The 24,560-nt window shown below is 45.5% G+C and overlaps 1 protein-coding gene across 1 annotated transcript in view; it reads right to left on the reverse strand.

Moving 5' to 3' along the window:
- LOC137422153 (protein unc-13 homolog B) overlaps positions 1 to 24,560 on the reverse strand; it is a 745,568-nt gene that overhangs the window by 26,736 nt on the left and 694,272 nt on the right. The window contains exon 30 of the mRNA XM_068108912.2: positions 19,809 to 19,865. Within this exon, the coding sequence (XP_067965013.2) occupies positions 19,809 to 19,865 (57 nt within the window). The remainder of the gene's footprint in view (positions 1 to 19,808; positions 19,866 to 24,560) is intronic.

The following is a 24,560-nucleotide window of genomic DNA, read 5'->3' on the forward strand; positions in this document are numbered from 1 at the left end:
ATTGTGGATGACCTGAGATGGCAGTGCACTGCCTGATTGAAACCATGGAAGGATGAGAGGGATAATTGTGGATGACCTGGGATGGCAGTGCACTGCCTGATTGAAACCTTGGAAGGATGAGAGGGATAATTGTGGATGACCTGAGATGGCAGTGCACTGCCTGATTGAAACCATGGAAGGATGAGAGGGATAATTGTGGATGACCTGAGATGGCAGTGCACTGCCTGATTGAAACCTTGGAAGGATGAGAGGGATAATTGTGGATGACCTGAGATGGCAATGCACTGCCTGATTGAAACCATGGAAGGATGAGAGGGATAATTGTGGATGACCTGGGATGGCAGTGCACTGCCTGATTGAAACCATGGAAGGATGAGAGGGATAATTGTGGATGACCTGAGATGGCAGTGCACTGCCTGATTGAAACCATGGAGAGATGAAAGGGATAATTGTGGATGACATGAGATGGCAGTGCCTGCTTCAAACCATGGAAGGATGAAAGGGATAATTGTGGATGACCTGAGATGGCAGTGCACTGCTGCTTCAAACCATGGAAGGATGAGAGGAATAATTGTGGATGACCTGAGATGGCAGTGCACTGCCTGATTGAAACCTTGGGAGGATGAGAGGGATAATTGTGGATGACCTGAGATGGCAGTGCACTGCCTGCTTCAAACCATGGAAGGATGAAAGGGATAATTGTGGATGACCTGAGATGGCAGTGCACTGCTGTTTCAAACCATGGAAGGATGAGAGGAATAATTGTGGATGACCTGAGATGGCAGTGCACCGCTGCTTCAAACCATGGAGAGATGAAAGGGATAATTGTGGATGACATGAGATGGCAGTGCACAGCTGATTGAAACCTTGGAAGGATGAGAGGGATAATTGTGGATGACCTAAGATGGCAGTGCACTGCCTGCTTCAAACCATGGAAGGATGAAAGGGATAATTGTGGATGACCTGAGATGGCAGTGCACTGCTGCTTCAAACCATGGAAGGATGAGAGGAATAATTGTGGATGACCTGAGATGGCAGTGCACTGCTGCTTCAAACCATGGAGAGATGAAAGGGATAATTGTGGATGACCTGAGATGGCAGTGCACTGCCTGATTGAAACCATGGAAGGATGAGAGGGATAATTGTGGATGACCTGGGATGGCAGTGCACTGCCTGATTGAAACCTTGGAAGGATGAGAGGGATAATTGTGGATGACCTGAGATGGCAGTGCACTGCCTGATTGAAACCATGGAAGGATGAGAGGGATAATTGTGGATGACCTGGGATGGCAGTGCACTGCCTGATTGAAACCTTGGAAGGATGAGAGGGATAATTGTGGATGACCTGAGATGGCAGTGCACTGCCTGATTGAAACCTTGGAAGGATGAGAGGGATAATTGTGGATGACCTGAGATGGCAGTGCACTGCCTGATTAAAACCATGGAAGGATGAGAGGGATAATTGTGGATGACCTGAGATGGCAGTGCACTGCCTGATTGAAACCTTGGAAGGATGAGAGGGATAATTGTGGATGAGCTGAGATGGCAGTGCACTGCCTGATTGAAACCATGGAAGGATGAAAGGGATAATTGTGGATGACCTGAGATGGCAATGCACTGCCTGATTGAAACCATGGAAGGATGAGAGGGATAATTGTGGATGACCTGGGATGGCAGTGCACTGCCTGATTGAAACCTTGGAAGGATGAGAGGGATAATTGTGGATGACCTGAGATGGCAGTGCACTGCCTGATTGAAACCATGGAAGGATGAGAGGGATAATTGTGGATGACCTGAGATGGCAGTGCACTGCCTGATTGAAACCTTGGAAGGATGAGAGGGATAATTGTGGATGACCTGAGATGGCAATGCACTGCCTGATTGAAACCATGGAAGGATGAGAGGGATAATTGTGGATGACCTGGGATGGCAGTGCACTGCCTGATTGAAACCTTGGAAGGATAAGAGGGATAATTGTGGATGACCTGAGATGGCAGTGCACTGCCTGATTGAAACCATGGAAGGATGAGAGGGATAATTGTGGATGACCTGAGATGGCAGTGCACTGCCTGATTGAAACCATGGAGAGATGAAAGGGATAATTGTGGATGACATGAGATGGCAGTGCCTGCTTCAAACCATGGAAGGATGAAAGGGATAATTGTGGATGACCTGAGATGGCAGTGCACTGCTGCTTCAAACCATGGAAGGATGAGAGGAATAATTGTGGATGACCTGAGATGGCAGTGCACTGCCTGATTGAAACCTTGGGAGGATGAGAGGGATAATTGTGGATGACCTGAGATGGCAGTGCACTGCCTGCTTCAAACCATGGAAGGATGAAAGGGATAATTGTGGATGACCTGAGATGGCAGTGCACTGCTGTTTCAAACCATGGAAGGATGAGAGGAATAATTGTGGATGACCTGAGATGGCAGTGCACCGCTGCTTCAAACCATGGAGAGATGAAAGGGATAATTGTGGATGACATGAGATGGCAGTGCACAGCTGATTGAAACCTTGGAAGGATGAGAGGGATAATTGTGGATGACCTAAGATGGCAGTGCACTGCCTGCTTCAAACCATGGAAGGATGAAAGGGATAATTGTGGATGACCTGAGATGGCAGTGCACTGCTGCTTCAAACCATGGAAGGATGAGAGGAATAATTGTGGATGACCTGAGATGGCAGTGCACTGCTGCTTCAAACCATGGAGAGATGAAAGGGATAATTGTGGATGACATGAGATGGCAGTGCACTTCCTGCTTGAAACCATGGAAGGATGAGAGGAATAATTGTGGATGACCTGAGATGGCAGTGCACCGCTGCTTCAAACCATGGAAGGATGAGAGGAATAATTGTGGATGACGTGAGATGGCAGTGCACTGCCTGAGTGAAACCTTGGAAGGATGAGAGGGATAATTGTGGATGACCTAAGATGGCAGTGCACCGCTGCTTCAAACCATGGAAGGATGAGAGGAATAATTGTGGATGACGTGAGATGGCAGTGCACTGCCTGAGTGAAACCTTGGAAGGCTGAAAGGGATAATTGTGGATGACCTGAGATGGCAGTGCACCGCTGCTTCAAACCATGGAAGGATGAGAGGAATAATTGTGGATGACGTGAGATGGCAGTGCACTGCCAGAGTGAAACCTTGGAAGGATGAGAGGAATAATTGTGGATGACGTGAGATGGCAGTGCACTGCCTGAGTGAAACCTTGGAAGGATGAGAGGAATAATTGTGGATGACGTGAGATGGCAGTGCACTGCCTGAGTGAAACCTTGGAAGGATGAGAGGGATAATTGTGGATGACCTGAGATGGCAGTGCACTGCTGCTTCAAACCTTGGAAGGATGAAAGGGATAATTGTGGATGACCTGAGATGGCAGTGCACTGCCTGATTGAAACCATGGAGAGATGAAAGGGATAATTGTGGATGACGTGAGATGGCAGTGCACTGCCTGAGTGAAACCTTGGAAGGATGAGAGGAATAATTGTGGATGACGTGAGATGGCAGTGCACTGCCTGAGTGAAACCTTGGAAGGATGAGAGGGATAATTGTGGATGACCTGAGATGGCAGTGCACTGCCTGCTTCAAACCATGGAAGTAAGAAAGGGTTAATTGTAGATGACCTGAGATGGCAGTGCACTGCTGCTTCAAACCATGGAAGGATGAGAGGAATAATTGTGGATGACCTAAGATGGCAGTGCACCGCTGATTCAAACCATGGAGAGATGAAAGGGTAATTGTGGATGACATGAGATGGCAGTGCACTTCCTGCTTCAAACCATGGAAGGATGAGAGGAATAATTGTGGATGACCTGAGATGGCAGTGCACTGCCTGCTTGAAACCTTTGGAAGGATGAAAGGGATAATTGTGGATGACCTGAGATGGCAGTGCACTGCTGCTTCAAACCATGGAAGGATGAGAGGAATAATTGCGGATGATCTGAGATGGCAGTGCACCGCTGCTTCAAACAATGGAGAGATGAAAGGGATAATTGTGGATGAGCTGAGATGGCAGTGCACTGCCTGATTGAAACCATGGAAGGATGAAAGGGATAATTGTGGATGACCTGAGATGGCAATGCACTGCCTGATTGAAACCATGGAAGGATGAGAGGGATAATTGTGGATGACCTGGGATGGCAGTGCACTGCCTGATTGAAACCTTGGAAGGATGAGAGGGATAATTGTGGATGACCTGAGATGGCAGTGCACTGCCTGATTGAAACCATGGAAGGATGAGAGGGCTAATTGTGGATGACCTGAGATGGCAGTGCACTGCCTGATTGAAACCTTGGAAGGATGAGAGGGATAATTGTGGATGACCTGAGATGGCAATGCACTGCCTGATTGAAACCATGGAGAGATGAAAGGGATAATTGTGGATGACATGAGATGGCAGTGCCTGCTTCAAACCATGGAAGGATGAAAGGGATAATTGTGGATGACCTGAGATGGCAGTGCACTGCTGCTTCAAACCATGGAAGGATGAGAGGAATAATTGTGGATGACCTGAGATGGCAGTGCACTGCCTGATTGAAACCTTGGGAGGATGAGAGGGATAATTGTGGATGACCTGAGATGGCAGTGCACTGCCTGCTTCAAACCATGGAAGGATGAAAGGGATAATTGTGGATGACCTGAGATGGCAGTGCACTGCTGTTTCAAACCATGGAAGGATGAGAGGAATAATTGTGGATGACCTGAGATGGCAGTGCACCGCTGCTTCAAACCATGGAGAGATGAAAGGGATAATTGTGGATGACATGAGATGGCAGTGCACAGCTGATTGAAACCTTGGAAGGATGAGAGGGATAATTGTGGATGACCTAAGATGGCAGTGCACTGCCTGCTTCAAACCATGGAAGGATGAAAGGGATAATTGTGGATGACCTGAGATGGCAGTGCACTGCTGCTTCAAACCATGGAAGGATGAGAGGAATAATTGTGGATGACCTGAGATGGCAGTGCACTGCTGCTTCAAACCATGGAGAGATGAAAGGGATAATTGTGGATGACATGAGATGGCAGTGCACTTCCTGCTTGAAACCATGGAAGGATGAGAGGAATAATTGTGGATGACCTGAGATGGCAGTGCACCGCTGCTTCAAACCATGGAAGGATGAGAGGAATAATTGTGGATGACGTGAGATGGCAGTGCACTGCCTGAGTGAAACCTTGGAAGGATGAGAGGGATAATTGTGGATGACCTAAGATGGCAGTGCACCGCTGCTTCAAACCATGGAAGGATGAGAGGAATAATTGTGGATGACGTGAGATGGCAGTGCACTGCCTGAGTGAAACCTTGGAAGGCTGAAAGGGATAATTGTGGATGACCTGAGATGGCAGTGCACCGCTGCTTCAAACCATGGAAGGATGAGAGGAATAATTGTGGATGACGTGAGATGGCAGTGCACTGCCAGAGTGAAACCTTGGAAGGATGAGAGGAATAATTGTGGATGACGTGAGATGGCAGTGCACTGCCTGAGTGAAACCTTGGAAGGATGAGAGGAATAATTGTGGATGACCTGAGATGGCAGTGCACTGCCTGATTGAAACCTTGGAAGGATGAGAGGGATAATTGTGGATGACCTGAGATGGCAGTGCACTGCCTGATTAAAACCATGGAAGGATGAGAGGGATAATTGTGGATGACCTGAGATGGCAGTGCACTGCCTGATTGAAACCTTGGAAGGATGAGAGGGATAATTGTGGATGACCTGAGATGGCAGTGCACTGCCTGATTAAAACCATGGAAGGATGAGAGGGATAATTGTGGATGACCTGAGATGGCAGTGCACTGCCTGATTGAAACCATGGAAGGATGAGAGGGATAATTGTGGATGACCTGAGATGGCAGTGCACTGCCTGATTGAAACCATGGAGAGATGAAAGGGATAATTGTGGATGACATGAGATGGCAGTGCCTGCTTCAAACCATGGAAGGATGAAAGGGATAATTGTGGATGACCTGAGATGGCAGTGCACTGCTGCTTCAAACCATGGAAGGATGAGAGGAATAATTGTGGATGACCTGAGATGGCAGTGCACTGCCTGATTGAAACCTTGGGAGGATGAGAGGGATAATTGTGGATGACCTGAGATGGCAGTGCACTGCCTGCTTCAAACCATGGAAGGATGAAAGGGATAATTGTGGATGACCTGAGATGGCAGTGCACTGCTGTTTCAAACCATGGAAGGATGAGAGGAATAATTGTGGATGACCTGAGATGGCAGTGCACCGCTGCTTCAAACCATGGAGAGATGAAAGGGATAATTGTGGATGACATGAGATGGCAGTGCACAGCTGATTGAAACCTTGGAAGGATGAGAGGGATAATTGTGGATGACCTAAGATGGCAGTGCACTGCCTGCTTCAAACCATGGAAGGATGAAAGGGATAATTGTGGATGACCTGAGATGGCAGTGCACTGCTGCTTCAAACCATGGAAGGATGAGAGGAATAATTGTGGATGACCTGAGATGGCAGTGCACTGCTGCTTCAAACCATGGAGAGATGAAAGGGATAATTGTGGATGACCTGAGATGGCAGTGCACTGCCTGATTGAAACCATGGAAGGATGAGAGGGATAATTGTGGATGACCTGGGATGGCAGTGCACTGCCTGATTGAAACCTTGGAAGGATGAGAGGGATAATTGTGGATGACCTGAGATGGCAGTGCACTGCCTGATTGAAACCATGGAAGGATGAGAGGGATAATTGTGGATGACCTGGGATGGCAGTGCACTGCCTGATTGAAACCTTGGAAGGATGAGAGGGATAATTGTGGATGACCTGAGATGGCAGTGCACTGCCTGATTGAAACCTTGGAAGGATGAGAGGGATAATTGTGGATGACCTGAGATGGCAGTGCACTGCCTGATTAAAACCATGGAAGGATGAGAGGGATAATTGTGGATGACCTGAGATGGCAGTGCACTGCCTGATTGAAACCTTGGAAGGATGAGAGGGATAATTGTGGATGAGCTGAGATGGCAGTGCACTGCCTGATTGAAACCATGGAAGGATGAAAGGGATAATTGTGGATGACCTGAGATGGCAATGCACTGCCTGATTGAAACCATGGAAGGATGAGAGGGATAATTGTGGATGACCTGGGATGGCAGTGCACTGCCTGATTGAAACCTTGGAAGGATGAGAGGGATAATTGTGGATGACCTGAGATGGCAGTGCACTGCCTGATTGAAACCATGGAAGGATGAGAGGGATAATTGTGGATGACCTGAGATGGCAGTGCACTGCCTGATTGAAACCTTGGAAGGATGAGAGGGATAATTGTGGATGACCTGAGATGGCAATGCACTGCCTGATTGAAACCATGGAAGGATGAGAGGGATAATTGTGGATGACCTGGGATGGCAGTGCACTGCCTGATTGAAACCTTGGAAGGATAAGAGGGATAATTGTGGATGACCTGAGATGGCAGTGCACTGCCTGATTGAAACCATGGAAGGATGAGAGGGATAATTGTGGATGACCTGAGATGGCAGTGCACTGCCTGATTGAAACCATGGAGAGATGAAAGGGATAATTGTGGATGACATGAGATGGCAGTGCACTGCCTGATTGAAACCATGGAAGGATGAGAGGGATAATTGTGGATGACCTGGGATGGCAGTGCACTGCCTGATTGAAACCTTGGAAGGATGAGAGGGATAATTGTGGATGACCTGAGATGGCAGTGCACTGCCTGATTGAAACCATGGAGAGATGAAAGGGATAATTGTGGATGACATGAGATGGCAGTGCCTGCTTCAAACCATGGAAGGATGAAAGGGATAATTGTGGATGACCTGAGATGGCAGTGCACTGCTGCTTCAAACCATGGAAGGATGAGAGGAATAATTGTGGATGACCTGAGATGGCAGTGCACTGCCTGATTGAAACCTTGGGAGGATGAGAGGGATAATTGTGGATGACCTGAGATGGCAGTGCACTGCCTGCTTCAAACCATGGAAGGATGAAAGGGATAATTGTGGATGACCTGAGATGGCAGTGCACTGCTGTTTCAAACCATGGAAGGATGAGAGGAATAATTGTGGATGACCTGAGATGGCAGTGCACCGCTGCTTCAAACCATGGAGAGATGAAAGGGATAATTGTGGATGACATGAGATGGCAGTGCACAGCTGATTGAAACCTTGGAAGGATGAGAGGGATAATTGTGGATGACCTAAGATGGCAGTGCACTGCCTGCTTCAAACCATGGAAGGATGAAAGGGATAATTGTGGATGACCTGAGATGGCAGTGCACTGCTGCTTCAAACCATGGAAGGATGAGAGGAATAATTGTGGATGACCTGAGATGGCAGTGCACTGCTGCTTCAAACCATGGAGAGATGAAAGGGATAATTGTGGATGACCTGAGATGGCAGTGCACTGCCTGATTGAAACCATGGAAGGATGAGAGGGATAATTGTGGATGACCTGGGATGGCAGTGCACTGCCTGATTGAAACCTTGGAAGGATGAGAGGGATAATTGTGGATGACCTGAGATGGCAGTGCACTGCCTGATTGAAACCATGGAAGGATGAGAGGGATAATTGTGGATGACCTGGGATGGCAGTGCACTGCCTGATTGAAACCTTGGAAGGATGAGAGGGATAATTGTGGATGACCTGAGATGGCAGTGCACTGCCTGATTGAAACCTTGGAAGGATGAGAGGGATAATTGTGGATGACCTGAGATGGCAGTGCACTGCCTGATTAAAACCATGGAAGGATGAGAGGGATAATTGTGGATGACCTGAGATGGCAGTGCACTGCCTGATTGAAACCTTGGAAGGATGAGAGGGATAATTGTGGATGAGCTGAGATGGCAGTGCACTGCCTGATTGAAACCATGGAAGGATGAAAGGGATAATTGTGGATGACCTGAGATGGCAATGCACTGCCTGATTGAAACCATGGAAGGATGAGAGGGATAATTGTGGATGACCTGGGATGGCAGTGCACTGCCTGATTGAAACCTTGGAAGGATGAGAGGGATAATTGTGGATGACCTGAGATGGCAGTGCACTGCCTGATTGAAACCATGGAAGGATGAGAGGGATAATTGTGGATGACCTGAGATGGCAGTGCACTGCCTGATTGAAACCTTGGAAGGATGAGAGGGATAATTGTGGATGACCTGAGATGGCAATGCACTGCCTGATTGAAACCATGGAAGGATGAGAGGGATAATTGTGGATGACCTGGGATGGCAGTGCACTGCCTGATTGAAACCTTGGAAGGATAAGAGGGATAATTGTGGATGACCTGAGATGGCAGTGCACTGCCTGATTGAAACCATGGAAGGATGAGAGGGATAATTGTGGATGACCTGAGATGGCAGTGCACTGCCTGATTGAAACCATGGAGAGATGAAAGGGATAATTGTGGATGACATGAGATGGCAGTGCCTGCTTCAAACCATGGAAGGATGAAAGGGATAATTGTGGATGACCTGAGATGGCAGTGCACTGCTGCTTCAAACCATGGAAGGATGAGAGGAATAATTGTGGATGACCTGAGATGGCAGTGCACTGCCTGATTGAAACCTTGGGAGGATGAGAGGGATAATTGTGGATGACCTGAGATGGCAGTGCACTGCCTGCTTCAAACCATGGAAGGATGAAAGGGATAATTGTGGATGACCTGAGATGGCAGTGCACTGCTGTTTCAAACCATGGAAGGATGAGAGGAATAATTGTGGATGACCTGAGATGGCAGTGCACCGCTGCTTCAAACCATGGAGAGATGAAAGGGATAATTGTGGATGACATGAGATGGCAGTGCACAGCTGATTGAAACCTTGGAAGGATGAGAGGGATAATTGTGGATGACCTAAGATGGCAGTGCACTGCCTGCTTCAAACCATGGAAGGATGAAAGGGATAATTGTGGATGACCTGAGATGGCAGTGCACTGCTGCTTCAAACCATGGAAGGATGAGAGGAATAATTGTGGATGACCTGAGATGGCAGTGCACTGCTGCTTCAAACCATGGAGAGATGAAAGGGATAATTGTGGATGACATGAGATGGCAGTGCACTTCCTGCTTGAAACCATGGAAGGATGAGAGGAATAATTGTGGATGACCTGAGATGGCAGTGCACCGCTGCTTCAAACCATGGAAGGATGAGAGGAATAATTGTGGATGACGTGAGATGGCAGTGCACTGCCTGAGTGAAACCTTGGAAGGATGAGAGGGATAATTGTGGATGACCTAAGATGGCAGTGCACCGCTGCTTCAAACCATGGAAGGATGAGAGGAATAATTGTGGATGACGTGAGATGGCAGTGCACTGCCTGAGTGAAACCTTGGAAGGCTGAAAGGGATAATTGTGGATGACCTGAGATGGCAGTGCACCGCTGCTTCAAACCATGGAAGGATGAGAGGAATAATTGTGGATGACGTGAGATGGCAGTGCACTGCCAGAGTGAAACCTTGGAAGGATGAGAGGAATAATTGTGGATGACGTGAGATGGCAGTGCACTGCCTGAGTGAAACCTTGGAAGGATGAGAGGAATAATTGTGGATGACGTGAGATGGCAGTGCACTGCCTGAGTGAAACCTTGGAAGGATGAGAGGGATAATTGTGGATGACCTGAGATGGCAGTGCACTGCTGCTTCAAACCTTGGAAGGATGAAAGGGATAATTGTGGATGACCTGAGATGGCAGTGCACTGCCTGATTGAAACCATGGAGAGATGAAAGGGATAATTGTGGATGACGTGAGATGGCAGTGCACTGCCTGAGTGAAACCTTGGAAGGATGAGAGGAATAATTGTGGATGACGTGAGATGGCAGTGCACTGCCTGAGTGAAACCTTGGAAGGATGAGAGGGATAATTGTGGATGACCTGAGATGGCAGTGCACTGCCTGCTTCAAACCATGGAAGTAAGAAAGGGTTAATTGTAGATGACCTGAGATGGCAGTGCACTGCTGCTTCAAACCATGGAAGGATGAGAGGAATAATTGTGGATGACCTAAGATGGCAGTGCACCGCTGATTCAAACCATGGAGAGATGAAAGGGTAATTGTGGATGACATGAGATGGCAGTGCACTTCCTGCTTCAAACCATGGAAGGATGAGAGGAATAATTGTGGATGACCTGAGATGGCAGTGCACTGCCTGCTTGAAACCTTTGGAAGGATGAAAGGGATAATTGTGGATGACCTGAGATGGCAGTGCACTGCTGCTTCAAACCATGGAAGGATGAGAGGAATAATTGCGGATGATCTGAGATGGCAGTGCACCGCTGCTTCAAACAATGGAGAGATGAAAGGGATAATTGTGGATGAGCTGAGATGGCAGTGCACTGCCTGATTGAAACCATGGAAGGATGAAAGGGATAATTGTGGATGACCTGAGATGGCAATGCACTGCCTGATTGAAACCATGGAAGGATGAGAGGGATAATTGTGGATGACCTGGGATGGCAGTGCACTGCCTGATTGAAACCTTGGAAGGATGAGAGGGATAATTGTGGATGACCTGAGATGGCAGTGCACTGCCTGATTGAAACCATGGAAGGATGAGAGGGCTAATTGTGGATGACCTGAGATGGCAGTGCACTGCCTGATTGAAACCTTGGAAGGATGAGAGGGATAATTGTGGATGACCTGAGATGGCAATGCACTGCCTGATTGAAACCATGGAGAGATGAAAGGGATAATTGTGGATGACATGAGATGGCAGTGCCTGCTTCAAACCATGGAAGGATGAAAGGGATAATTGTGGATGACCTGAGATGGCAGTGCACTGCTGCTTCAAACCATGGAAGGATGAGAGGAATAATTGTGGATGACCTGAGATGGCAGTGCACTGCCTGATTGAAACCTTGGGAGGATGAGAGGGATAATTGTGGATGACCTGAGATGGCAGTGCACTGCCTGCTTCAAACCATGGAAGGATGAAAGGGATAATTGTGGATGACCTGAGATGGCAGTGCACTGCTGTTTCAAACCATGGAAGGATGAGAGGAATAATTGTGGATGACCTGAGATGGCAGTGCACCGCTGCTTCAAACCATGGAGAGATGAAAGGGATAATTGTGGATGACATGAGATGGCAGTGCACAGCTGATTGAAACCTTGGAAGGATGAGAGGGATAATTGTGGATGACCTAAGATGGCAGTGCACTGCCTGCTTCAAACCATGGAAGGATGAAAGGGATAATTGTGGATGACCTGAGATGGCAGTGCACTGCTGCTTCAAACCATGGAAGGATGAGAGGAATAATTGTGGATGACCTGAGATGGCAGTGCACTGCTGCTTCAAACCATGGAGAGATGAAAGGGATAATTGTGGATGACATGAGATGGCAGTGCACTTCCTGCTTGAAACCATGGAAGGATGAGAGGAATAATTGTGGATGACCTGAGATGGCAGTGCACCGCTGCTTCAAACCATGGAAGGATGAGAGGAATAATTGTGGATGACGTGAGATGGCAGTGCACTGCCTGAGTGAAACCTTGGAAGGATGAGAGGGATAATTGTGGATGACCTAAGATGGCAGTGCACCGCTGCTTCAAACCATGGAAGGATGAGAGGAATAATTGTGGATGACGTGAGATGGCAGTGCACTGCCTGAGTGAAACCTTGGAAGGCTGAAAGGGATAATTGTGGATGACCTGAGATGGCAGTGCACCGCTGCTTCAAACCATGGAAGGATGAGAGGAATAATTGTGGATGACGTGAGATGGCAGTGCACTGCCAGAGTGAAACCTTGGAAGGATGAGAGGAATAATTGTGGATGACGTGAGATGGCAGTGCACTGCCTGAGTGAAACCTTGGAAGGATGAGAGGAATAATTGTGGATGACGTGAGATGGCAGTGCACTGCCTGAGTGAAACCTTGGAAGGATGAGAGGGATAATTGTGGATGACCTGAGATGGCAGTGCACTGCTGCTTCAAACCTTGGAAGGATGAAAGGGATAATTGTGGATGACCTGAGATGGCAGTGCACTGCCTGATTGAAACCATGGAGAGATGAAAGGGATAATTGTGGATGACGTGAGATGGCAGTGCACTGCCTGAGTGAAACCTTGGAAGGATGAGAGGAATAATTGTGGATGACGTGAGATGGCAGTGCACTGCCTGAGTGAAACCTTGGAAGGATGAGAGGGATAATTGTGGATGACCTGAGATGGCAGTGCACTGCCTGCTTCAAACCATGGAAGTAAGAAAGGGTTAATTGTAGATGACCTGAGATGGCAGTGCACTGCTGCTTCAAACCATGGAAGGATGAGAGGAATAATTGTGGATGACCTAAGATGGCAGTGCACCGCTGATTCAAACCATGGAGAGATGAAAGGGATAATTGTGGATGACATGAGATGGCAGTGCACTTCCTGCTTCAAACCATGGAAGGATGAGAGGAATAATTGTGGATGACCTGAGATGGCAGTGCACTGCCTGCTTGAAACCTTTGGAAGGATGAAAGGGATAATTGTGGATGACCTGAGATGGCAGTGCACTGCTGCTTCAAACCATGGAAGGATGAGAGGAATAATTGCGGATGATCTGAGATGGCAGTGCACCGCTGCTTCAAACAATGGAGAGATGAAAGGGATAATTGTGGATGACCTGAGATGGCAGTGCACTGTCTGCTTCAAACCATGGAAGGATGAGAGGGATAATTGTGGATGACCTGAGATGGCAGTGCACTGCTGCTTCAAACCATGGAAGGATGAGAGGAATAATTGTGGATGACCTGAGATGGCAGTGCACTGCCTGCTTGAAACCTTTGGAAGGATGAAAGGGATAATTGAGGATGACCTGAGATGGCAGTGCACTGCTGCTTCAAACCATGGAAGGATGAGAGGAATAATTGTGGATGACCTGAGATGGCAGTGCACTGCCTGCTTGAAACCTTTGGAAGGATGAAAGGGATAATTGTGGATGACCTGAGATGGCAGTGCACCGCTGCTTGAAACCATGGAAGAATGAAAGGGATAATTGTGGATGATCTGAGATGGCAGTGCACCGCTGCTTCAAACCATGGAGAGATGAAAGGGATAATTCTGGATGACCTAAGATGGCAGTGCACTGCCTGCTTCAAACCATGGAAGGATGAAAGGGCTAATTGTGGATGACCTGAGATGGCAGTGTACCTCCTGCTTCAAACCATGGAATGATGAGAGGGATAATTGTGGATGACCTGAGATGGCAGTGCACCGCCTGCTTGAAACCATGGAAGGATGAAAGGGATAATTGTGGATGACCTGAGATGGCAGTGCACCGCCTGCTTCAAACCATGGAATGATGAGAGGGATAATTGTGGATGACCTGAGATGGCAGTGCACCGCCTGCTTCAAACCATGGAAGGATGAAAGGGATAATTGTAGATGACCTGAGATGGCAGTTCACTGCCTGCTTCAAACCATGGAAGGATGAGAGGGATAATTGTGGATGACCTGAGATGGCAGTGCACTGCCTACTTCAAACCATGGAAGGATGAGAGGGATAATTGTGGATGACCTGAGATGGCAGTGCACCGCCTGCTTCAAACCATGGAAGGATGAGAGGAATAGCACAACCTCTGGAAGACAGTTACGCATACGGGAGAAGCAAGGAACCAAAGAGTTGAGGTATGCAGCCAGCCTGGATTTTGGAAGTTTAATCAGAAGTTATTGGAAGAGCATGTACATCCTGGAGATTTTGGGGATAGTTTGGGGGCTGAAAAAGCAGAGTGAGCTCAACTAGAGGAGGGTTAGTAAAAAAATGGAGAGGCCACTGATCTGCCTCTGATGTGAAAACAGCAGATATTGTGCTACTGCCTCATCAGGGAGATATAATTAATGTTGACAGCTTCAGATCGTACAAAATCTGGAAGAGACAGATGTGATGCCACAGCACATACGAGAGAGAAGTACTCCATTGAGCGACAGACAAAGGCCTTATGGACTGAGTAGTTCTGATTTTTCAAGGAAGACTTGGAATGATGGAGGATACCCAGTCCGCAGGTGACTGTGCGGGCAAGCTTAACATTATATGGCAGTGCAGTGGAGGTCATAGTTTTGGTGAAATCTAGACGTTCAAGTGACTGAACCTCTTGTAGTGGCTGATCATATAAATTGATAGGTGGGTTTGATTGATGGTCCTTCTGGAGCGACAGGGTGAGACTGACATTTGCCAGGATTGAGGACATGTTGCATTTATCAAACCAGCATAAAATAATTTCCAGATCAGCAGAGGGTGATGCAGCTGCTGTCTGCCCATCAGTGAGGTTGGGGTACTGTATGACATAGCACAGAGTCATCTCAAAAGGAAGAGAGGGTTTTTCACAGCATCGGGGAGGTCACTTATATCGGTGAGAAAGAAGACACGGCCTAGCACACTGCCTTGGGGGCACTCAAGCCTCCACTGGGAGAGGGGAGGAGAGGGTGCCATTTATTGCAATATGTCGACTGCATGAGTGGAGGAAGTCAGATATCCAAGAATGAGGGTTGTGTTATATGCCACAGAAAGAGATCTTTGCAAGCAAAAGAGGATGCCACACTGTGTCGAATACCCGATTTATGTTCGGGGAAATGGTCCTGACCTCTTCTTTGAGACTTAGGGTCTCCAATCATTACTTAGCAAGCAGCAAGTCCAGCGTTAAGTGACTGGGACAGTAACCAAACTGATGGTCAGAGATTTGGCTAATTGAAACCAGGCTTGATATTGGCAGCAATAATGGATTTCATTTCTTTGCTTATAATTTGAAGAACGTTTTCTGGTTTGTTTCTACTTGAGAGAATAACTTCTTCCATCCTTTAGAAGTGATGTTTGTTGATTTCCAGGCAGGCGTGAGTTAGCCAAAGGAGAGTGCAGGCTGACTTGAGCAGGCAGGGAAGGAGCAAGAGCAACAGAACAGGATGTGAGACAATGGACACTGTTGCCATCTGCGCACATCACCGAGGCAGGTTTGAGGCTTCACAGAACTTCTTCTACCTTCTCAGGCGACAAAGACACAAAATCCAATAGACAATGTGAATATGGGGGAGAGAATGGGAAGAATTTGGCACACGACATTTGGAGGCAAACAGAGTTAAACCAATTTGCCACATCTCAGGCAGAATTTGCTGATATGCCATTTGAAGTAAGGATCGAGGCAATGAAGAGGGAGCATACAACACAGATGGACTTGACAAGGTGCCACCGCGATTTCGAGGAAGGAGACTGGTTGAAGAGGTCCACTTTGAGTTTTTGCAAGACGAAGCTTTCTGGCTTGCCGCAGGATGCACACTCAAACTTGCTGTGAGCCTTTTGGCTAGAATGAAAGTTATCCTTAGTGGGCTTTGCTTCCCATGGTGAAAAAACAGACAGCTTGACCGCAACCACCTGATACAATTTGGTATTCCAGCGCCTAGACTCGAGAGGATGGATACGATTGCCGCAGATGGGATGGGATATAAACTGATGCATGAGAAAGAGCAGCCTTTTGTGAATGTATTCCCAGGTGGAATCATCATCAGGTGCTGTGGAAATGGTAGTCCAATCCTTTTGTGAGAAGAAAGATTGCAGTGCCTGGCAGTTGGCCTGTGCGAAAAGTCATATTCTGCAGCATTGGGTTTGCTCCCTTGTGATAGTCAGAGAGATATTGGCTTTGACAAGAACATTCATGGATGGAGCAAAGAGGGGCAGACGAGGAACATGAGAGAATGGATGGAAAATGATGGCGCTTTTCCATTGCACAGAACGGTTCGGTACGGCACTGTACAGTACGGTTCGGTACGGCACTGTACAGTACGGTTCGGTACGGCACTGCACAGAACGGTTCGGTACGGCACTGTACAGTACGGTACTGTACAGTACGGTTCGGTACGGCACTGTACAGTACGGTTCGGTACGGCACTGTACAGTACGGTTCGGTACGGCACTGTACAGCACGGTTCGGTACGGCGCTGTACAGCACGGTTCGGTACGGTAATCCCTGTGTCGTTTTTCCATCGCACAACAGAATCGTGAAACTAAGCGGAGTTATCTGAAGTGACGAAAAGAAAACGCGACCGCTGTGGTGACGTCATTTCTCATGCGACACTAAACTGTAAACAGCTCCGCAACTATGGAGGAACCTGAAGCTGTGTTTTACTTCTTCGTCGGGTTTTGGTTTTATCTGAACATGAGTTTTTTTTGAGCGAAATGCAAAAAGAGAGAGGAAGTGTTTGAGAAGGAATTGTTTGAGAAGAAGCTGAAAGACGCCAGAAAGAGGAGACAGCTAAAAAGAGAAAGAAGCTTTTGCAGACAATAATTATGAAGATGTGGGCCTTGTTCGTCGGCGCAAACAAAGAATACAGGTCGTGTATGTTACGTTAACTTTCATATATAGCTATTAACATTATGACTACCTTTCACTTTCTTCCTGAATTTACCTCAGATATTTACAACTTTGAGGTTGTGGGTCCATTGATGTTGAGTAATCTACTGATGTGGACCTGCAGTCAGGGTTGTGGACCTGCAGTCAGGGTTGTGGATCCGCCGTTTGGAGAGCTTCTGGGCTGAAACGGTTCTGTGACGATTGCGATTGACCAATCAAAGGTCTGCAGTATTGCTAGCTCCACCCATAGGGCCGGGTTCGGCTCGCTTGGTACCTATCAATAGTAGGAACCAAATTTAGCATCCGGGTACTTAGGTACGGTTCGCTTGGCAATTGAAAAACGCAAAAACGGATTTTGGTTACAGTATGGTACGGTACGGTACCGCGGTGGAAAAGCGCCATTATTCATAACCAGGTCCAGGAGGGAGGTCCTCCCAGTTGCAGAGATCCGTGTCGGAAAGTATACAAGACTGTGGCAAACCGACAAATCCACGGAAGGCCTTAGCTGCAATGTCATGGCTGGCTGTATGAGTTAATCATGAGTCAATCGATGATGAAGCGAGAGGAAATGATATTATGGTATTGATCCCAGAAGGGATCACAGGTAATTTTTGTTCTGTATTTTTGCATACAGTGTAAAAGTATGGTACCAATGTGTAAAAGGTTATGATGAGGTTTAAGAGCGCATTGTGTCATCTACTCATGCTTTGATATCTGTTTTGTTTTGAGGATGTTTTTTTTTTTCCTTAAACAGAAAACTTATGGGACAGCCATGATTATTGTAATTCCATCATATTAATAAAACTGACATCATCACATTAATTAATGGGTGTTATCGGTCCAAGGCCTTTCACAATGAGGAGGCAAGCAAATTCCTGCCCCAATGTGCAAACGTGTTGCATCAGCCGCATATCTACACCTCAGTGATGATGCAAGCAGCGGACTGAATTAATACTGGAATCCAAGTCCAATACACATTTTATAACTTTGTTTGTTTAATGTTTTATAACATTTTATAACTAATTTTATAATTTGGTAAATTGTAGGGAATCTCATCCCAACCGCACATGCACACAGAGGAGTAAAGTATTATTTGTTTTAGTCTGTCTGCTTGTAAGGCAAGTGAAACAAAATTTAAAATCATTCCGAACAGGAAACTTGCTGTTTTTAAGGACATCATAAAGGACACAAACAATGGACATGAATAACTAGTTTAACGTGTTAAATAGGGTGGTGTAAAAGAGGAAGCATCAACGGCAGTAAACTTCCAAAAAAAATATGTTTTTTCCAAAAGCCTTTAAAACCTTTATTTTTATTTAATTATATACTTGAACACTGAAGAACACAAATCACCTTCTTGTCACTTCTAAACATCTCCAGTTTTGCAGTACTTTGGCTAAACTATTATGCCATTTTATGCTGTGCGTCCCAGAAGTAAGCGGCACGTACGATTTTTGAAGTTTTCGGTATGACTCGGCTAGGGGTCAAACTTCCGACCCCGCAGACTTAGAGCGAATGCTCTAACCATTATGACACCAAGTCTCGTTAATATTTCCTGCTACTGTTTTCACAATTTCAGTGAGGTTCTGCATTATCACTCTGTTTTCTCTTTTATTAAATAATTGTTTTTTTCTTAACAGGAGTGAGGCTAATGGAAGAGCAAGGCTATCACTAACTATCACTGGCACAAACGTTGGTCCTCCTCAGCTTCCATATTCTCCACACTTCGTATTTTAAATCCTAGTATTTGAGTCATTTTTCTAATTTCCATGTTATTTAGGCTAAAGTCAATGGGTTAAAGTCAATGGGTCACACCTCATTTAGCAATGGTGTCCTTTCCTTCTGTTTATTTATTTATTTATTTATTTATGTCTGAGCACTCGGTCTGGTCCCAATGCCTAGTTTTCAATGTTCACGCTTGATGGAATGGTCAAGTTGGACATGAGCTTGACATCCTCATTTGTGACGACTGTCCTTGGTTTGTGTTTCCTTGATTTTCCTAGGGCTGGGGTATTTAAGCTTTTTGCAGATATTCCTGTGGATTACTCTGCACACGCTGTTAGAGTTCTGACATTCGATTTTTTTGCAGAGAAGATGGTGCACTTGTCGGATTGACTCAATCCTGCCATTTTCTTAAAGCTGTTGGTGTAGTGACCTTGATTTTGGGCCTTTATTATAACTCATTCCCTATTTCTGTGTTGCTTAACACTATATCTTTTACATTTTGTGAGGGCGCGAGAAAATATGACACCTTAAATATAGTTCACAAATGTTTCAGATAATTGTCTGATAATCATTTAATATTTCTGATTTATTGTTTGCAAAATTTCAGAGATATTTTAAATATATATCATGGGTCACCTCCCCTTAAAACCCCTGATCTTCCCTCTTCAATTTCTGCCTATCAGCTCTAGATTTGCAAATGTGAAACAACAAACAATTAGGGTAAATATATGAGTATCATAATTTGTGAGTCATAAAAGAATACCTTCAACTTGGAGAACTGGCCCAGGTCTTTCGCAGCGTTAAATATCATTTGGGCACCCTGTTGGGGATAAATATAAGGCAAAGCAAAGAGCATTAGTGCACACATGTACGTAAGAGGGCAGTGCACACATATATACTAATGAGCTGCTTGTATAACTTGCATCCAAACAAAATAAAACCTGGAATGAAGTCCTCCCAAGGCCTAAACTATCCCCTTCTTTTTCCTTGGAACAAGTTGCTCAAGTTTTCCCCACTTCATCTTACTGATGAAGGCTGATGCCGGTATACATCAGCAAACAGGTAGAACAATGGAAGAAATGGGAGCTCTTTGCTCTGATGGAGGGTTAATGCCGGCAACATGAGCTTATTGCTTCCCACAGTGGTTACCAGAGAAATCAGTACCACAATATCAAAATTGTTGCAATACATGTTTTTGTTTTATCACTGTGTTAGAGATGATGCAATACAATAGGTACACCATATCCCTGCGCATCGTAAGAGGCGACCAGGGGTTGGCGTCAGGAAGGGCATCCGGCCATAAAAACATTGCCTCAAACAGGGAACCATGATTGTCATGGGGCCCGCAAGGCTAATCCCCGCTCTAGCGGGGAAAAATTGCCTCAAAACGATCATTCACTGTGTTAGAGAATCTTTGTTGTATTCATATATGTTGGCATAATGGTATAAAATATTGCCATTTCACTGCACCTAGAACAGATTGGTACTGCTACTATAGGCATCTCTACATGTTGATTTGGGGAACGTCCTGCAGATATGCAAGGTACTGATGCAAAATGGACTTGGTAGGACCAAAGAGGTGCATCATGATGGGATGGGAGGAGGAAGAAATTTGGATAACTCTTTATCGATAAAATGTGCCATGTGCTGGTCTAATATGAATGCATTTGTGATACGAGCAACGGTACCCGCCCTATGGGTGGGGCTTCAATTGGGAAGCCCAAATGAAAAGGCAAAATATCAGAAATTGAAGGCTTTTTTTTATTTTAAACGATTCATATAAACATCCGTTGAATCATATCACACGCAAATCATCAAAATCTAAACAGTACATGGCGCCCATTTTGAAAAAAGATTGAATTCTGCAAAATGGAAGCGGCCGCCACATGTCTTTCTCAGTCGCACGTTTATGTGTGAAGAGTGCGCGCCGAATCTGTAACACGGAAGTGGCCGCTACACCTGTTTCTCAGTCGCTTTGCACATGCTGCCATGTTACTTCGGAGCCGCACGTTTATATAGGAAGTGTTCGTGAGGAGTCGATCTACTCTCTCCTGGTAAGTGGAATAAACAGTATTTGTAGAATTTCAACAAAAGCCACATCACTGTTCATATCGGTAAATATTATAAATATTATTCCTTCGTCTTTGGAAAAACTGGAAAATTGGAAAACTTGGAAAAATTGGAAAAACAATATAGCCAATATTACTCCCAGGGGTCCCAGGAATACCCACCCAAAATATCGTTGCGATCGGTTGAGCCGTTTTTGCAGTACCTTCGAATGGATGGATGGACATTTGGTGAATTATAGTAAGATGGCAAGAAATTTGCTCTATAAAATCTGTACTAGTCAGGTGATTTCAATTTCCTATGGTTTACGAGGTACCAAAGAAAACTCCTCGTTTGGATGTAAATATGAGGAAGATGCAAATGTAACCTTCAAAACATCCTAAGGTGGGTGGGAGGTTTCATAAATTCCTCAATACAATTATGATTTTGAGTTTTCATTGGTACCAAACTACTCCAGATCCGGAGGTAAACACACACTCATGGGCATGTGCTGGTTTGATAATATCTCAATACAATCGTGATTTTGAGTCTCCACGTGTGCTATGTTGAATCACGTGTACTATGCACACATGTACCTGGCCAGGACTTAAAGGTGGAAATATCCATGCGGCATTAGGAATCGCATTGATTATGGAATATTTTGGACAGGTCTGTGTTAAACACACCTATCTTCCCTCTGGACAGGCCCCCATGCAATGAGAGCCCTCAGATTTTCAGACGACCTTGATATTCCTGGGTATTATCACGTTGCTTACTGCAGATTGTTTAATTTTCCTGTGATTGCATGGTAACCAGACTGCAATTGAACTATCACTTGAAATGCAAAATTAACTGGTCAGATTTATCAAACATAACACTAACTCCAGTAAGTCTGTATTTTATTCATAGGGGCAGAAACTTCGACCATAGTTCCAGTTTCCAAAAGAGGTGTATATATATATATATATATATATATATATATATATATATATATATATATATATATATATATATATATATATATATATATATATATATATATATATATATATATATATATATATATATATATATACTGTATATGTATATATATGTATATATATATATATATATATATATATATATATATATATATATATATATATATATATATATATATATATATATATATATACAGACTTGGCATTTAATATGGAATATATATTTTTTCTTGACTTGGGTTTACTTTCTTAACTCAGTATATCAATCTGGTGAATTTCTTTTACACTTTGGTGATTTATTTGTTAAAAGAACCATGTCACTGATTGTCTGTCGCAGCAAGAAGTCAACAACAGGATTATATCACAGGTGGCGTGGCAAAATGTACGGACAGGTGCATTTGATGATTGGCTTCACAGTCGGGTATACAAGGGTTGTTGCATTCTGTATTAGTGGAAAACAACTGCTGCACGTCTCCAAAAGTTATTGCCGCTTCCTCTGGAGATGGTCCGTCAACTCGACAATGCTGTTTGTCATGGAGTGGTGGCTTTACGAAATTACGGCATGAAACAGCATGCTATTGCTTGGCAGTATGGCATCACTCGAGGTCAGGTGTCAAAGATCCTGAAACGAAAGGCTCAGAGGGGTGTCCCTACTCCAATACCGAGGCCAGGACGTCCCCGCAGAACCACAAGGAGGGATGATCACCAGCTGCACCGGTTAGTCCGCAATGGCCGTACAAAGTCAGCTAATCGGCTTCGGGCTGAGTGGCAGCAACTGACAAATGTGCCATGATCCAGAAGGTTAGTCAACCAACGACTGGTTCAAGCAGGCTATCGTGCCAGGCATCCCCTGAGAAAGCCACGCCTGACCAGACAACACCGCCAGCGCCGATTGCAGTGGGCCAGAGAGCACCGTCAATGGCAGCCAGGACACTGGAATCATGTGATCTTCAGTGACGAGTCTAGATTTCTGGTCTATCGCCAAGATGGCCGCGTCCGAGTGTGCAGACAAGGGCATGAAGCCTACAACAAAGATTGTATAGTGCCAAGAGTCCAAGCTGGAGGTGGTGGCGTGACCGTTTGGGCTGCTTTTCATGCAGGGGGCAAAACTGACCTGGTTGTTCTGAATGGAAACCTGAACCAGTTCAAGTACAGGGCCATTCTGGAAGAAACATTGCTTCCATTTGCCCATGCAGCCTTTCGAGGAAACTTTGTCTTCCAAGATGACAATGCACAGCCTCATCGTGCTCGCATGATCCAACACTTTCTTGCTGACCGTGGTGTAGAGCATATGGAGTGGCCTGCCATGTCCCCGGATATGAATCCGATAGAGAATGTGTGGGCAGAATTAACGCGTCAAATCGACCACTTGGACCAGCAGCCGACCTCTGTGCGTGAATTGCAGCAGGCTATTGTCACTGCATGGCAAGAGATTCCTGTCCAAACCTTGGCAAATCTCGTGAACAGCATGCCTCAACGTGTACGTGCTCTCCTGAATGCTCGTGGGGGTTACACGAAGTACTGAACTGTAATTTTACTGTCCGTAATCCCAGTCGTAATTTAACTTTTGTTTTTGTTAAAAAGAATTTGGCTAATGTGCAAAATAAAGAGATACTTCTGGAAAACGTACAGAACTTTAACACAGTACTGGCCATGAATTGAATTCGCTATCAGTTTACATCACTTTCAAGGATCAATTTATTTGTTTTGAAATGTCAAATGTGGTTTTTGTTTCTTTTAAAGGTCACATTAACAAAATCTAGAATAATTTCAACATAATTCCAATGAACTTTTGGTTCTAAGGCATCTTGAAAATTATGTTCACCCCCGCAAAAAAAATATTCCATATTAAATGCCAAGTCTGTATATATATATATATATATATATATATATATATATATATATATATATATATATACAGTGGAACCTTGACTTACGAGTGCCCCAACTTACGAGTTTTTCGAGATACGAGCCGTCGCTCGGGCGGTTTATTGCTTTGAGATGCGAGCCGAGATCTGAGTTACGAGCTTTTGCCACCCGGTCACGTGGTTATCTTGCCGTGCAAGTACAGTATCTCTGTCGTATAGCGCTGCATTTTTGTTTTCGCATGTTGGTTATTTTGAGTTTACGCCACCAGTTGGGTTCTGGTCACGTGGTTATCTTGCCGTGCAAGTACAGTATCTCTGTCGTATAGCGCTGCATTTTTGTTTTCGCATGTTGGTTATTTTGAGTTTACGCCACCAGGTGGGTTCTGGTCACGTGGTTATCTTGCCGTGCAAGTACAGTATCTCTGTCGTATAGCGCTGCATTTTTGTTTTCGCATGTTGGTTATTTTGAGTTTACGCCACCAGGTGGGTTCTGGTCACGTGGTTATCTTGCCGTGCAAGTACAGTATCTCTGTCGTATAGCGCTGCATTTTTGTTTTCGCATGTTGGTTATTTTGAGTTTACGCCACCAGGTGGGGGTCACGTGGTTATCTTGCCGTGCAA

The sequence above is a fragment of the Myxine glutinosa genome, chromosome 2, assembly GCF_964187855.1.
Source record: "Myxine glutinosa chromosome 2, kmMyxGlut1.1, whole genome shotgun sequence".
NCBI classification, from domain to species: domain Eukaryota; kingdom Metazoa; phylum Chordata; class Myxini; order Myxiniformes; family Myxinidae; genus Myxine; species Myxine glutinosa.